General features: G+C 37.6%; 1 protein-coding gene across 1 annotated transcript in view; it reads left to right on the plus strand.

The window, feature by feature from the left end:
- The window catches only part of LOC111514087 (sodium-independent sulfate anion transporter), a 43,759-nt gene that overhangs the window by 4,625 nt on the left and 25,493 nt on the right, over window positions 1–13,641 (plus strand). Inside the window, exon 3 of the mRNA XM_074182165.1 lies at window positions 10,735–10,939. Coding sequence (XP_074038266.1) covers window positions 10,735–10,939 — 205 coding nt within the window. The remainder of the gene's footprint in view (window positions 1–10,734; window positions 10,940–13,641) is intronic.

Below are 13,641 nucleotides of genomic sequence, written 5' to 3' on the forward strand. Positions count from 1 at the left end.
CTCTTATTTATTACATAATCTATATGTTTATCGAAAATAAGTTTGGAGTCAAAAATAACTCCTAAATCTTTAAATGTATTAACTCGTGACAGCAAGATATTATTTATGTGATATGAATATGTAAAAATATTTTTGTTGCGGGTGAATGATATACAACTACATTTGGAAAAATTGAGATATAATTCGTTTTGTTTACAAAATTCAAATAAATTATTTATGTCACTCTGAATTCTCAAGCAATCTGACAATGATTTTATTTGAAGATAAATTTTAAGATCATCAGCATACATTAGGAATTTGGCATTTTTAAAACATTGTTTAATGTTATTAATATAGATAATAACGAATAAGGGCCCTAGATGGGACCCTTGTGGCACTCCAGAAGGTGTTGGATAAGGTTCAGATGAATAACCGTCTATAAAGATATATTGAGTTCTGTTTTTTAAATATGATTCGATCCATTTTAGCATCGAATCACTTACACCACCTTCAACAAGTCTCCGAAGTAGTGTATTATGACTAATTTTGTCAAAGGTTACAGCATTCCGGAAATGACTTCTGACTTTATGCCTTCAACTGTTAACTGCCTTATAAAGTATTGTTCCCGAGTAGAGAGAACTGGATCCCTCGGAGACGGAAATATCAAGAGCAGATATTTGTTGGTTCACAGATGGATCAAAAACACCTTCAGGTTTGGTGCAGGTATTTTTAGTCGCATACCCAGGACAGATATATCAACCTACCTAGGAACTTATGCGACTGTATTTCAAGCGGAAATTTACGCTATTGAATCGTGTGCGGAAGAATCCAGCCTCATGCACAAGTAATGAAAATATTCTCGGACAGTCAAGTGGCATTGGAAGCTCTTGGCTCCAACCGAGCAACGTCTAAATTGCCAGTGAATTGCCAAAAACGACTCTACTCGATAGGAAGACTTAACACATTGTCTCTGGTCTGGCCTGAAAGGCAATGAGGCTGCTGACTCCCTTGCAAAGGAGGGTGCTGCAAGCAGCTTCATCGGACCATTGGCATCGCTTTAAGCTTTGCCAAACAAAGATTGAACACCTGGTTGGCAAAAAGATTTTTGGCCTTTTGGCAGAATCTTAAAATCTGTTTTTTCCGTTAACCCGCTGTCGCACCTCTACGAACGACAACCCTCAGAAGTCGAAACTTGTGCGAGCTAAGGATTAACGAGGTCTTACCTTTTAACGCGTGATTCCTAACACGGAATCACACGTAAGGAGTGAGCCAATTTTTCAGGATATGCTCACTCCAAGGCGTTTATTTACCCTTCGAAGCTTGCTAGTGGGGATGAACTACGACAGCTAATAGGCTTTCTCACAGGTCCCTCGCATTTGAATCATCATATGCAGAGACTCGGACTGTCGGAACAGCAGAGCACATTCTTTGTGCCTGCCCCACTGGGGACCGAATCAGGTTTTCTGAGTTTAGCAGAGCCGTACTCTTACCATCTTACCTGAACGACCACTCACCATACAAACTAATCGGCTTCGTTAAGCTGGGTTTATTTGATGAAGTATGAATAGATGTGAGCCACAATAAACTCTTGCGGGTTGCGGTGGAAATCAAATAGACCCACTCGCTTCTGACCTAACCTAACGAAAAAGCAAAAGAGACAATTATTAAAAAAATTATCGAAGGATATTGAAAAATAACCTGTATCTTCATAGCACTAGTAATGCTACTACTAGTACCATTAATGAATTCATACCTGACCGTTTCAGGTAGTTTCATTAATCAGGTAGACGAGTAGGCACTAGGTTAAAGTATAAAATGGTTGTAATTTAGAAGTAACTCTTAGTTTATTCTTGAGGAAGCTATTGTATGCTGTACACACGTGTCGCGGTTTTTGTAATACCCTTTATAGTGAAAATCATACAATTGATTAGTTTTTTAATATGGATTTTCATCAAGTATCGGCCAGTTCACTTCATCTATCATATTCTTCAAGTTTGCACAATAATATTTTTCCATCTATCATTTCGAATGCCATCTTCAGGTATTACATATTTTCTTATTGATCAGTGGGCTATGCTTGAAGACTGGCAGTAAACAAATCTTAAGAACTGAACTTTAACCGTTCAGTCAAGTCTCGAATATACCTACACAGTAGGTTAAATGGACTGACGCCTAAGAACGTTTAAGGTTCATTTCTTTAGATTTGTTTACTGCCTGTCTTCAAGCATAGCTCACTGACTAATAAGAAAGTGTTTCTTCCTTATTCAAAGGAATCGGGCACATTTCGGATATTCAGTTGGTTAGTACCTCGTCCACTAGATAGAGTGACATTTAGTTGCTCGCTCCAACTTAGGTAGAGTAATGAAATACTTTGAAAGAATTTCGATTTTCAATTGCCCGGGGGTTGACTCAATAACAAACAAGTTATTGAAGAAGCTCCCGGAAAACTGCGTTGAGGGCCTACTGACCATCATTAACAGCTCTCTGGCTCTAAGCTACTTCCCCAGAAGGTGGAAACATGCGGTCGTCGTCATGCTCCCAAAACAGGGGCAGAACCGGCTTTTCCCGCAGAATTATCGCCCGATTAGTCGGCGGCTAAGCTGGCTGAAAGAGTCGTACTTCAAAGGCTCAACGAAGAAGTTGAGGACCGAAATGTCCTGCCTGACGAGCAATTCGGCTTTAGGAGAGAACATTCCACTGAGTTGCAGGCTCTGAGACTGGTCGAAAATACCATCGCGGAGCTAAATAGGAACAAAAAAGTTCACCTAGTCCTATTGGACATTTCGAAGGCCTTCGACCGCGTTTGGCATGAAGGCCTTCTACACAAATTAATCGCGTTCGACCTGCCTCGGGGCCAGATCCGGTGGATTGGGTCTTTCCTGAAAGACAGAACATTTCAGGTTAGAGCAGAGGGCTCTCTGTCTGACAACAGAGAGATCCTTGCTGGAGTGCTCTCTCCCACGCTCTACTCCCTTTACACCAGCGACCTTCCGAGGTCCGAGCATGTGAAGGTATCTCTTTACGCCGATGACACGGCTCTCCTCTTATCTTCCATGGGTCGGGAGCTCGGGATCGTCTATATGCAACGTGCATTGGGCGACCTCGAGCGCTGGTACCTCGAGTGGAAGATCCGAGTGAACCCGGAAAAAACTCAGGCAATAACCATGGGAAGAACGATAGCTTCTCCGGCCATGAAAGTAAGAATCTCTGGAAGGGAGATTAACTGGCAAACGCGGGTCAAGTACCTAGGTCTTCTTATAGACCGTAGGCTCACCTGGAACCCGCACCTGTTAAGCGTGAAGGCAAAGATCCAGGGTCGGATGGCAAGCCTGTACCTTTTAATCAATAGAAAATCTAAGTTAAGCCTAAAGAATGAAATCACGATCTATAACACGATGTTCAAGTCTGTCATCATGTACGCTTCAGGCGTTTGGGGACAAGCGGCTCCGACTAACATCTCCATCTTGGAGACCTTACAAAATAAAATTCTACGGATGATTGTGAATGCTCCGTGGCTCGTGCGTAATGAAGCCATCCGCAGAGATTTGAAGCTGCCTTCCATTCAGCAGTCCATCCAGTCGAGGAATCGGCGAGTTTTAGATTACGCTGAAACTCACGACAATCCGTTAGTCAAGGAAGCTATAGATTACGCTGTAGACGACCTCTCTCGATATAGAAGGCCCCGACACTCTGTCGAATGAGGCCTCTATGTCCTCCGTTAACAGATGAATAATATCTTCATCCATCTCACCCCAGCCAGGTAGGGGTACACCGCGAAAGGCGGTATGGATGTCTGAGGACTTTCATGCCACCATCAAAAATCAGTCATGACCCATTTGTCCCTCTGACAAAAACCAGCCCAAAGGGTAAGGGAGCAAGGCTCCAGCCTGAATAAAACGACGATGACCATCGGCGCGATTTTCAATTATGGAATATCATTGACTTTAGGTCGATGATGGCCACTATTCTGTACTGATGAGTGGCTAATGAGCCCGAAACCGGTCTGCAAGTGTTCCCGTTTCAAAATTGAAAGTCCACTCTTTCAGTTGTGTTGCACATTGCATATGCAGGAAATTTTCTGTGAAAATTCCTGCACTGACGCCTGTCGGATATAATCCAACGCCCTTCGTGGTATCAGCCAGGGAAGTAGTTATTTTCTGATGGGCGTCAGTCCATTTAATCTACTGTGTAGGTATATTCGAGACTGGCTAGAACGTTTAAAGTTCATTTCTTTAGATTACTACATATTTGGCATTTACTATCATTTTCCTTTGTAAAATAGTTTACAGAACTATCATACGTGTCTCGATAGGCAATCAAGACAAAACTGAGAAAGCTATTTTAGTGGTAAATATTTATTTCCCAAGAAATATATAACATGTTTATAAAAGGAAAATTAACTTGTCAACAATGATATCAATAAAACTAAAAAAAATATGGAAGAGCATAATAAGTACGATGGTCGTTATCTTCGAGTTGAAATTGAACATGAACTCAATCATTCATCCATCAAATGAAAATAACATATCTATATTAGAAGCTCATAGACAACTTCAAAGAACGTCTGATCTGAGCTTCATAGAGCATAAAAAGTTGCTGGGGATTGTACAGTTTTCTGCTTTCGGAAAGCAGCCTTTGCAATTTCATCGACATGCTAGTGCCAAGACATATTGGTGCCCATTTTAACCCCCAACAAACTTATCGAAGCAGAAAACGGGCTTGTCGGTCCTGATATTATTATATCCAGTTCGAAGACATTTATCTTTTTGGAGAAAACCGACAAGACAGGTGTGCTGACGTCAGCAAAGCAATATACTGGATTTTTGTTTTTTTCTAATAAGTCGTCGATATGCAATAAGAAGAAGGTTGGAGATAATACGGATCCCTGGGGAACACCGGCGTTGATGGTAAAAGTATTATCCATCAACGGCCACTTGCAGGGAACGTTCTTTCAGGAAGCTGAAGAATCATACATAAAAATGATCTGACAAGCCATAGCATCGAAGTTTGGCCAGCAAACACGAATGCCACACACGGTCAAAGGCCTTAGATATATCAATCGCAACAGCTATTGATTATCCATGTTTCCCGATTGCGTTATTCCAAATATGGGTGTCATGTGATAAAAGGTCGACTGTTGATCTTTGTTTCCAAAGCCATATTGATGATCGCTCAAGATGTTAAAGGATATGCTGGTTTACGGCTTTCCCCATGATTTTTGATAAAACTGATAGCAAAATGACTGAAGGTTGAACTCCTCTTTTTATCCTTTTTTTCAAGCAGAGAATACAATTTATTTCCATTGACTTTTGATGAAAAAAAATGATAGATTTGATATACCGTTCTGTAGATAACGAATTGTCATCTCTGTGAATTATTTTGGTATCTAGAAAAGAAATGGTTTTATTATTTTCAAATTATATTGTTTATAATTATCACCTTTTTGAAGTATTTCTTGTGATTTATTCTTCGGAAGAACTCATATAACATCGTTAACAAACTTTACGAGAAACGTACTGTGCCAGTACTAGTGAAATTGTTGCATCCATTGGCGTACCTGAAATTTGTTCGTAGTATTTTTATTCGAATGAGAAGTACCTCGAATTGAAAGTAAATTTAGTTACTTCAAAAAATTTGTTTATTTTAATTCTGCAATTTCCTTCTATATCATTCCATCTCTTTAATATTGCTTTTTAACAAGTTTTATCGGTATTTTACTGAAAAAAGAAACCACATTGAAACTCATGAAATGATATTCATTTTGGTATACATTTTTTGTTTATGAAAGAAGCTAATTCAAACGAATTTTTGATATAATAATCATTTTCCAAATTGAATGCTTTTGATTCAGGTAATTTTCATCATTATCAGGTTTTCGCCAATGATTAGTGAGAATGTTGTAAACCATTCCCTGAAAAAAATAACGCCGGACGCCGCTGATCTTCTACAATCGATTGAGTCTTGGCCAAAGTGACGCTCAACTCGACATGCGCCTAGGAAGATTAATTTTCCTCATGAAGATGATCACTTGATGATCGAAACAAGTGTCAAAGTGTTAAAATTACGGTTTGGTGTAGGGAAAAAACTACAGTAATATTTAATTCTAAAAGGACATTGCCAACCTGGGTTATAAGATGACTTTCCAGTTTCCAATCACAGAAAATTCAACATTTTTTGGTACAAACTTAAAAAAACGACTTTTGGACAACGCAGCGTACGCGAATGGTTAGTTTACTCTCCAAGAGGTAATGAAATGTTTTGTTTTGTATGCTGGCTTTTCAATGGTGCGCATTGTTTATTATGGAAATATTTTTTTTTATAGTTTTCTGATATTATTTCTTTTCTTAATGGGAAATACAGTATTACTTCAAATATCTATGCCTATTTACTGAATTTTAGCGCTTAGTTATGGTGTGCCCATACGTCCTTAATTTTTAGAATCGCCACTGTCTACATATCTTTATATAGAGTTAATTCTTTGAAATTGCTTGATGTATTCCTTCTTTTAGAATATTCTTACATTTTTTTGTATTCCCAAAAATTAATGTCTCCTGAAAATATACCCCTTTCAATTCAACCAAAATTCCTATGATAGGATATAGCATTCAACAACGCGTGCGAATACTAAAATTATTTTATCAAAATGGCCCATTTCACGGTCGCCATAATCGTCCTACCGAGAGGACTATTCGCAAAATTTGCCGAAGACACCCCCACTGTCTGTGAGAGTGTGCAGGAGAATCCTGACAATCGATTTCGCGTCACTCACAAGGACTTGATCTTTCACAGATCACAACTTGGCGCTTTTTGTGTCGTGATTTGGGCCTGCACCCTCACAAAATTCAACTGACCCAGGAACTAAAGGTAAATGACCATAAACAATGACGTGTGTTCGCTGAATGAGCTACAGTGCATAAGACAAATGACCCTGGTTTCCATCGAAAAATCATCTACAGCGGTGAGGCCCATTTCTGGGTGAATGGGTACGTGAACAAACAAAATTGTCGAATTTGGGACCATACCAATCCACATGAGATCCAAGAGCGTTTAATGTATCCCGAGAAAGTCAATGTTTGGTGTAGATTTTGGGCTAACGGCGTCATCGGTCCATATTTCTTTAAGAGCGACGTTGGCCAGGCCAACACTATCAACGGTGAGCACTTTGGGTCGATGATTACCAATTTCATTTGGATTGTATTGGATGATCTGGATACCAACGACATGTGGTTTCAACAGAATTGAGCTACGTGCCACACAGCTCATGTCACATTGGATATTCTGCACGACAAATTTGAGGGTACGGTCATCTCACGTGGAGGTGATGTGAGTTGGTAACCGAGATCGTGCGATATGACCCAGTTTGACTTTTTCTGGTGGGGTTTCCTCAAGTAGCAGGTGTATGCGAATAAGCCACAAACCACAGCGATTCTCATAGCCAATATAACACATGACATTTCTGGCAAAAACATAACAATCTGCACTGATAGCAGACAAGCCCTATCAGCCTTGAACAGACAACGTGTTACCTCAGAGCTAGTACTAGAGTTCCACGAAAATTTAGCCAAAGCCTCGGTAGATAATAACATTATCTTGGGGTGGGTTAAAGGGCACGACAGGAGTAAAAGTAATCGCATTACCAAGGAAGCGGCTGGACTAAGAATTTTAGGACCCAGTGGCACCTACGGCCTGATGACTTCGACAATTGCGGAACTAGCCAAACGTCACAGCCATGCTCAATGCCTAAAGAGATGGGATAAAATCAATCTTGCCAGGATTACCCTGGGCGACTCTGGAAAGCTGGCACCAAAGAAATATCTGGCGATGACCAGGAAAAATCTACGCTTAACAGTAGGATTTCTGACTGGCAACTATCTCAACTAAGGAAACACCTCCATAATATGGAGCTAGTGGACACACCTCCATGCAGGATGTGTGAACAGGAAGATGAGACTGTCAGGCATGTCCTATGCGAGTGCTAAGAGTTATCGTCAATAAGAGAGTTATCGGCAAGTCTTGGCCTACACCTGCCGATATAAAGATGTCTCCCAGTGATCTGTCCATCTTCCTGGAAAGGACAGGATGGACGATGATCTAGGAGGACAACTCCCCTACTCTACAGATACAGAACACATGACATCGGTCAAATTCGGCTTAATTTATGCGCCAGAGTTACGGAAAATTGAACGTTTTAGATGCGCTCCACCCATAGAAGTCTTGGCGAATATAATGTACTATAACAATTTTCAATTGAAGGTGATTCATTAGCAACGTCGCACTTGAAGTGACCAACGGATAATCCTCTTACCAATTCTGCAGAAGCGTACCAAAATAATATTTTCATTTATTTAAACACATAGGTAATTACGTAAAAATTGTTATTGTAGGTGGCGCTTCCTGGTGTCAATGGTAAAACTCGGCTACACTTTGTTAAAGCTTCCACTGTACGGAGTGTATTTTTTAAATTTTCATACACTCTACAGACAATCTGTTTATCTTCTAACAACATAACCTTCCGCTTTCTTTGTACATTACTTGGACCTGCTACAGCATCCATCTTAATACTTTAATAAAAAAAATAATAAAAAATTCAATCACATTATTCAGCTATTTGTCAGTTGTTTACTTACCTCAAAAACTATTTTAAAATTGATGTATTTTGAAAAACACTGTATTGTGAGATTTTCACTAGAACATATTAACAAATACGCAACACGTGTTTCGCTGCACAGTAGCCTTTCCAAGCGTGTTCACTAACAAACTGAATTCTACATACATTGTGATATAACTATCTACGTAGAAACTAATAATATTAAAGGAACTAATTAATGACAGTTATACCTGAGTTTAATGACTAGGTCAACTAATTATCTCACAATAAAGTGTGAATGTGATGAAAATCTATGATAATGTATTTTGAAAAACAAGTATCGGCCAACTCTATCTTATATTTTAAAATTAATAAATATAAGAGTATATTTAATAAATATAATAAAATATATTTAATGAATACAAAACGAAGTCACCTTCACAAGAAACAGAACACACTACGCCTATGCAGATAAGGACGCTTGATAATAAAGAAACCGAATGACTAGTTATGGCATTTTAAAGACGCAAATATAATAGACCTGCGAAGTGTTGATCAGTTTACCGATGTTTCAAAGTATTTAACGAACTGGTTCACCTGTTCGCTCGTACATCCTATCGATATGCAGAAGCTATCTTGTTACGGGGGGCAAATTTTATGGCATCATCTTACTTTTCAATGATTTACAATGGCGATGCATAGACAATAAAAATGACCCCGGTAAGAATTTAGTTCTAACTTTTAACATTGTTGCCGTTAACTCTCAGTTCAATTTGTATATGAGTTACCTTCAATTGAAAATTGTTATACTATATCAATAAATCTGTTGAGAGGCACAGCTATTCAAATACGACTCTAAAGCAGGCACGGAAATCTACAAACGAAGTAAGTTATTTGGGATTTCCCCTTGAGTAATTTTCATCGATTACCTTATGTACTTCACAATTTTAATGAAGCGTTTGAGTGATGGAATTCATAAAAACGGGATTTGAAGTAAAATAAGTTTCATTTCAACACAATGCGTCAGTTTGTACATAGTGTTGGATAAAATCAATGAGTTATTATTCGATTCCTTATGCACTTCATCCCTCAGATTTTGTCCATTTGATTATTTTCTGTTTCCAAAGTTGAAAAAAATGACTCGATGAGGTCAGGGGATTGGAGTTCAGGAAATAAATTACACTCAGTACAGTACAACTCCTAATGACATTAACTTCATTAGTGAAATGTTTCTCTCTCTCTCCTTCTCTAGGATATTATTTCATATTTCTTCTTCAAATTGTCATTTGATCACCGTCATATATTTTTTCATGTTTTCCAATATTTTATCATGTGAAAAGTTGAGAATGACTACACCTAGAATTCAAATCAATACTTAGGAAACATTAATATCAGGAAAATGGGTTATTATTTCTTATCGTAAAATTGAAACATTCGTTCTTATCTAAAACATTCGGCGATTATAGTGTAAGTTTGAAATGGCAAGGAAGAAAATTTATGATAATACTGGATGCATATTCAAACAGTGGATTTGAATTTGGAAAATGATTTATAAAAAGCACGGGATTGTGAGTCATAAATTCTTGGCATTTGTTTTTAATTGCTGTCTAATGGTATCGGCTATAATGTTAATTAAGCAGGTCGATGGCCAAAATAGAATAGGCATGATGACTGATGACAATGTTGGGTAATATATTATAATTACAACATATATCATATCTCCGCAAAAAATAAAAGTTCAGTATAAAATAAATACACTTTATTTATAAGTTTTTAATTCGCATCAAAACACTTCAAAGTATCATGGCCTCGCTTGTGATATCACGTTCTAGTAGACTACATGTAATAGTAACAAGTCTTCCATAAATCACACCAGCTCAAGCCTTAGTTCGATTGATGACCTTCTTATTTTGTAAAAATTCATATCGAAAAAAGGATAAAAAAAACTTTTGTCCGATTGCTACTTAGTTTATTATTTGTTATGACTGGTTTGTTGAACCATTTTCAAGTGTTGTAGTAAATGGTTTAACAAACCGGTCTATTTTGAGTCTTTGGTTTGCAATTCAATGAACTTTTGATCTTGCATTTTTAATTATCAAAAAAGATAACTGCCGCTGTCAGTGCAGATATCAAATTTTTGAGAACTTTGTATATGTTTCTGTTTTCAGTATGGCCTATACTCTTCCTTATGTGGAGGTCTCATATACGCTGTATTTGGAACCATTCCTGAATTGAGTATAGCCCCAACAGCCTTACTCTCCCTACTGACGTATTCCTACACGAAAAATTTGAGTTTCGGGAATTTACAAGGTGCCATTTTACTGTGTTTCCTGGCAGGATGCATAGAATTACTTTGTGGCATATTGCACTTAGGTAAGTATCTAACTAACCCAACATCGTAGGCTAAAAAAATTTTTTTTTAATCTACTTGAGTTTAGTCCCAACACCAAACCTCCATTTCTAACACCTCGACACGTATTTTGATCACCAAGTGATCATCTTCAAGAGGAAGATTATTATTCCTCTTGAAGATCATCATTGGTGATCGAAACGCGTGTCGAGGTGTTAAAAATAATGGTTTGGTGTTGGGATAAACACCAGTAATATTCATTACTACACCAAAAGTTCTAAACAGTGCATCACAAGAACAAATTTTTGCTAATTATGAAATTATAAAACAACAACAAAAATTAATTGGCGCTCCGGGGCGACTTCATTGATTCCAGTGGCGCATTTGCTTTTTCAGCTGCAGGAAAACCCGGAAAACCCTGCAGCACCACATCATCTGAAGATCTTGATTTGCCAATATCCTCTCTTTCATAAAACAAAATGTAGGGTGTCTCCAGAGGCTCCACTAAATTCAATGCATCGCCAGAACACTTAGTGACACGACTATCATCAAACTTAAGTTTGACGTTCGTTTCGTCTTTGACTAAGGCGTAATAATGACCAGATTCAACACCAGAATCCAGCTAGCATGCTCTTGAGGCCTTAAAACGGAAAAAAATTTGCTGGATGCCAAATCTGGAGAATACGGTGGGTGCGGAAGCAATCCAGAACTCTATTCATACAATTTTGGTATCATTTTCATTGATTTATCTTGTCTTGAAGAAACATCATATTTTTTTCTTCAAATGGGTTAGTTTTTCTGCGATTTCAAACTCCAAACGCTCCAATAACGCTATGTAATAGTCTCTGTTGATGATTTTTTCTTTTCAAGATAGTCAATGAATATTATACGACACGCATCCGAGAATACTGACACCATAACCTTGCTAGCCGACTGTTGGGTTATTTTGTGGACTTTTTTTATGTTTTCGTCGTTAATAGCCTCTTTACGGCATCCACTGCGTGCAGCAAACCACTCCTCAACGGTTGATTTTCCTGGTGCAAAGTACGAATAATGTTTATCAAGCCAAGTATTGGATTCAACAGTATTTTTTTCGTCGAAAAGCAAAGCTTTATTAACACACGAAAATCCTTTTCAACCATTTTCTTCAAACTCACAAAAGTTGCTTCACTTAAAATGTTCTTTCCCACAAACTGAGAGTCCGACAGCTGTACACATGTCTTTTGAAGGTTGGGGTTAACTAAAAAGTATATGAATGTATTACCAGTAGCTCCATCTGTATGTTAGCGTACGAATTTGTTAGCGCATCTAGTATAACTTAGTACCAACTTAATATCAAATAAAGATAAAACATCTGGAAAATGATTTCCCAAGAAGGAGATTTGTGAGTATCGCTGTTGAACTTCTAGAATGATTAGATTCTCAAGCTCAAACACAGTTGTCCCATTGTGATTTGTTATGAAATGAATTCTTTGAGAAAAATGGAAATTTATCTAATTTTTTGAAGAGACCTCGTATATTGATCTGAATATGTTGAAAAATTGAACACGAAAGTAGTTTTCAAAAAGGGACCAACAAGTTTCAGCGACCAGAAAGACAAAAAGACAAAAAAGAGTAGTCTGAGATTGCGATGAAAGGTATGTCGGTCAGAATAACTCTTTTCGTTTCATGGAACACGTTTCACATATTCGGTATCGTAGACTAGAGAAGCCTAGCGCTGTTCAACATACGAGTACGTTAGATAACGGCCACAAAATAAATGTGAAATGATTGGGACCGGTAAATGCCAACAGTTTTGTAGATGGTTTTGAAAGTTTATAACTAAAAAAAAATGGGAAATAAAATCAATGAACGCCGACAAAGGTACCATTCCAAACAGAACGTTGTTTATTCTCACACGTAACACTCACACTGGCTAATATTTGGTTACATAAGTAGTCGTAACAATGGCAATCATTATTAGTACCAAGAACTTAATGACGCTTATTTAATGATCTTTTTTACCGGTATCTGATGTTGAACTCACTCGTCAAATTATAATCACCCGTGCCAAATCTCTAATGAACAATAGTAACAACTACGTAATTCATTCATGATTCATTAATATTACTATTGCCAAGATAAAATCAACATTCTCTTAATTATAATATGTATGTTTCGTGAAGCTCAATTTCAAATATACAATCCTAGTTAAATAGGAAATCGTTGTCGTATCTTCTCTTCATACTTTCAACAAGCTTGAACAGGACAGTAGAAGCATTCAACTAGTACCTATCTAGATATCGGTATCAGAGTTACATAAGTTGATAGAGCATATACAAAAACTGACAAAAAAGGCAGTTGATCTCAAAAAGAACTCTTTTCAAACTTTTAGACATAACATTGGAGAAAAAATCCTATCGAAATAACTACTTTCATATAAACAATGCATTACACGAAAAAAAAAGTGTGTGTGTGTGTACTTATGTACGCATGAATGCAGTTTCAAACTTTTCTCTTCTTAATGCAATATGTCGTATTCATGATTGAACTGATGTCCTGCTGAAAGGTGATTTGCAAACGTGGAATTGGTATTTTTATTTACGAAACTACTTTTATGCTCTTTGATTCTTTGGTAAAATGTTCTCCCTGTTTGGCCAATATACGGTTTTTGGCAAGAGCTACAAGTCAGCTTGTATACCAATTTCAAGCCGAGATTTAGTATAAATAATTCTTATCAATCAGT

Source organism: Leptinotarsa decemlineata, unplaced genomic scaffold, assembly GCF_025532065.1.
Source record: "Leptinotarsa decemlineata unplaced genomic scaffold, Ldec_3_MD MMD2_P_RNA_scaffold_2, whole genome shotgun sequence".
Taxonomy (NCBI): Eukaryota; Metazoa; Arthropoda; class Insecta; order Coleoptera; family Chrysomelidae; genus Leptinotarsa; species Leptinotarsa decemlineata.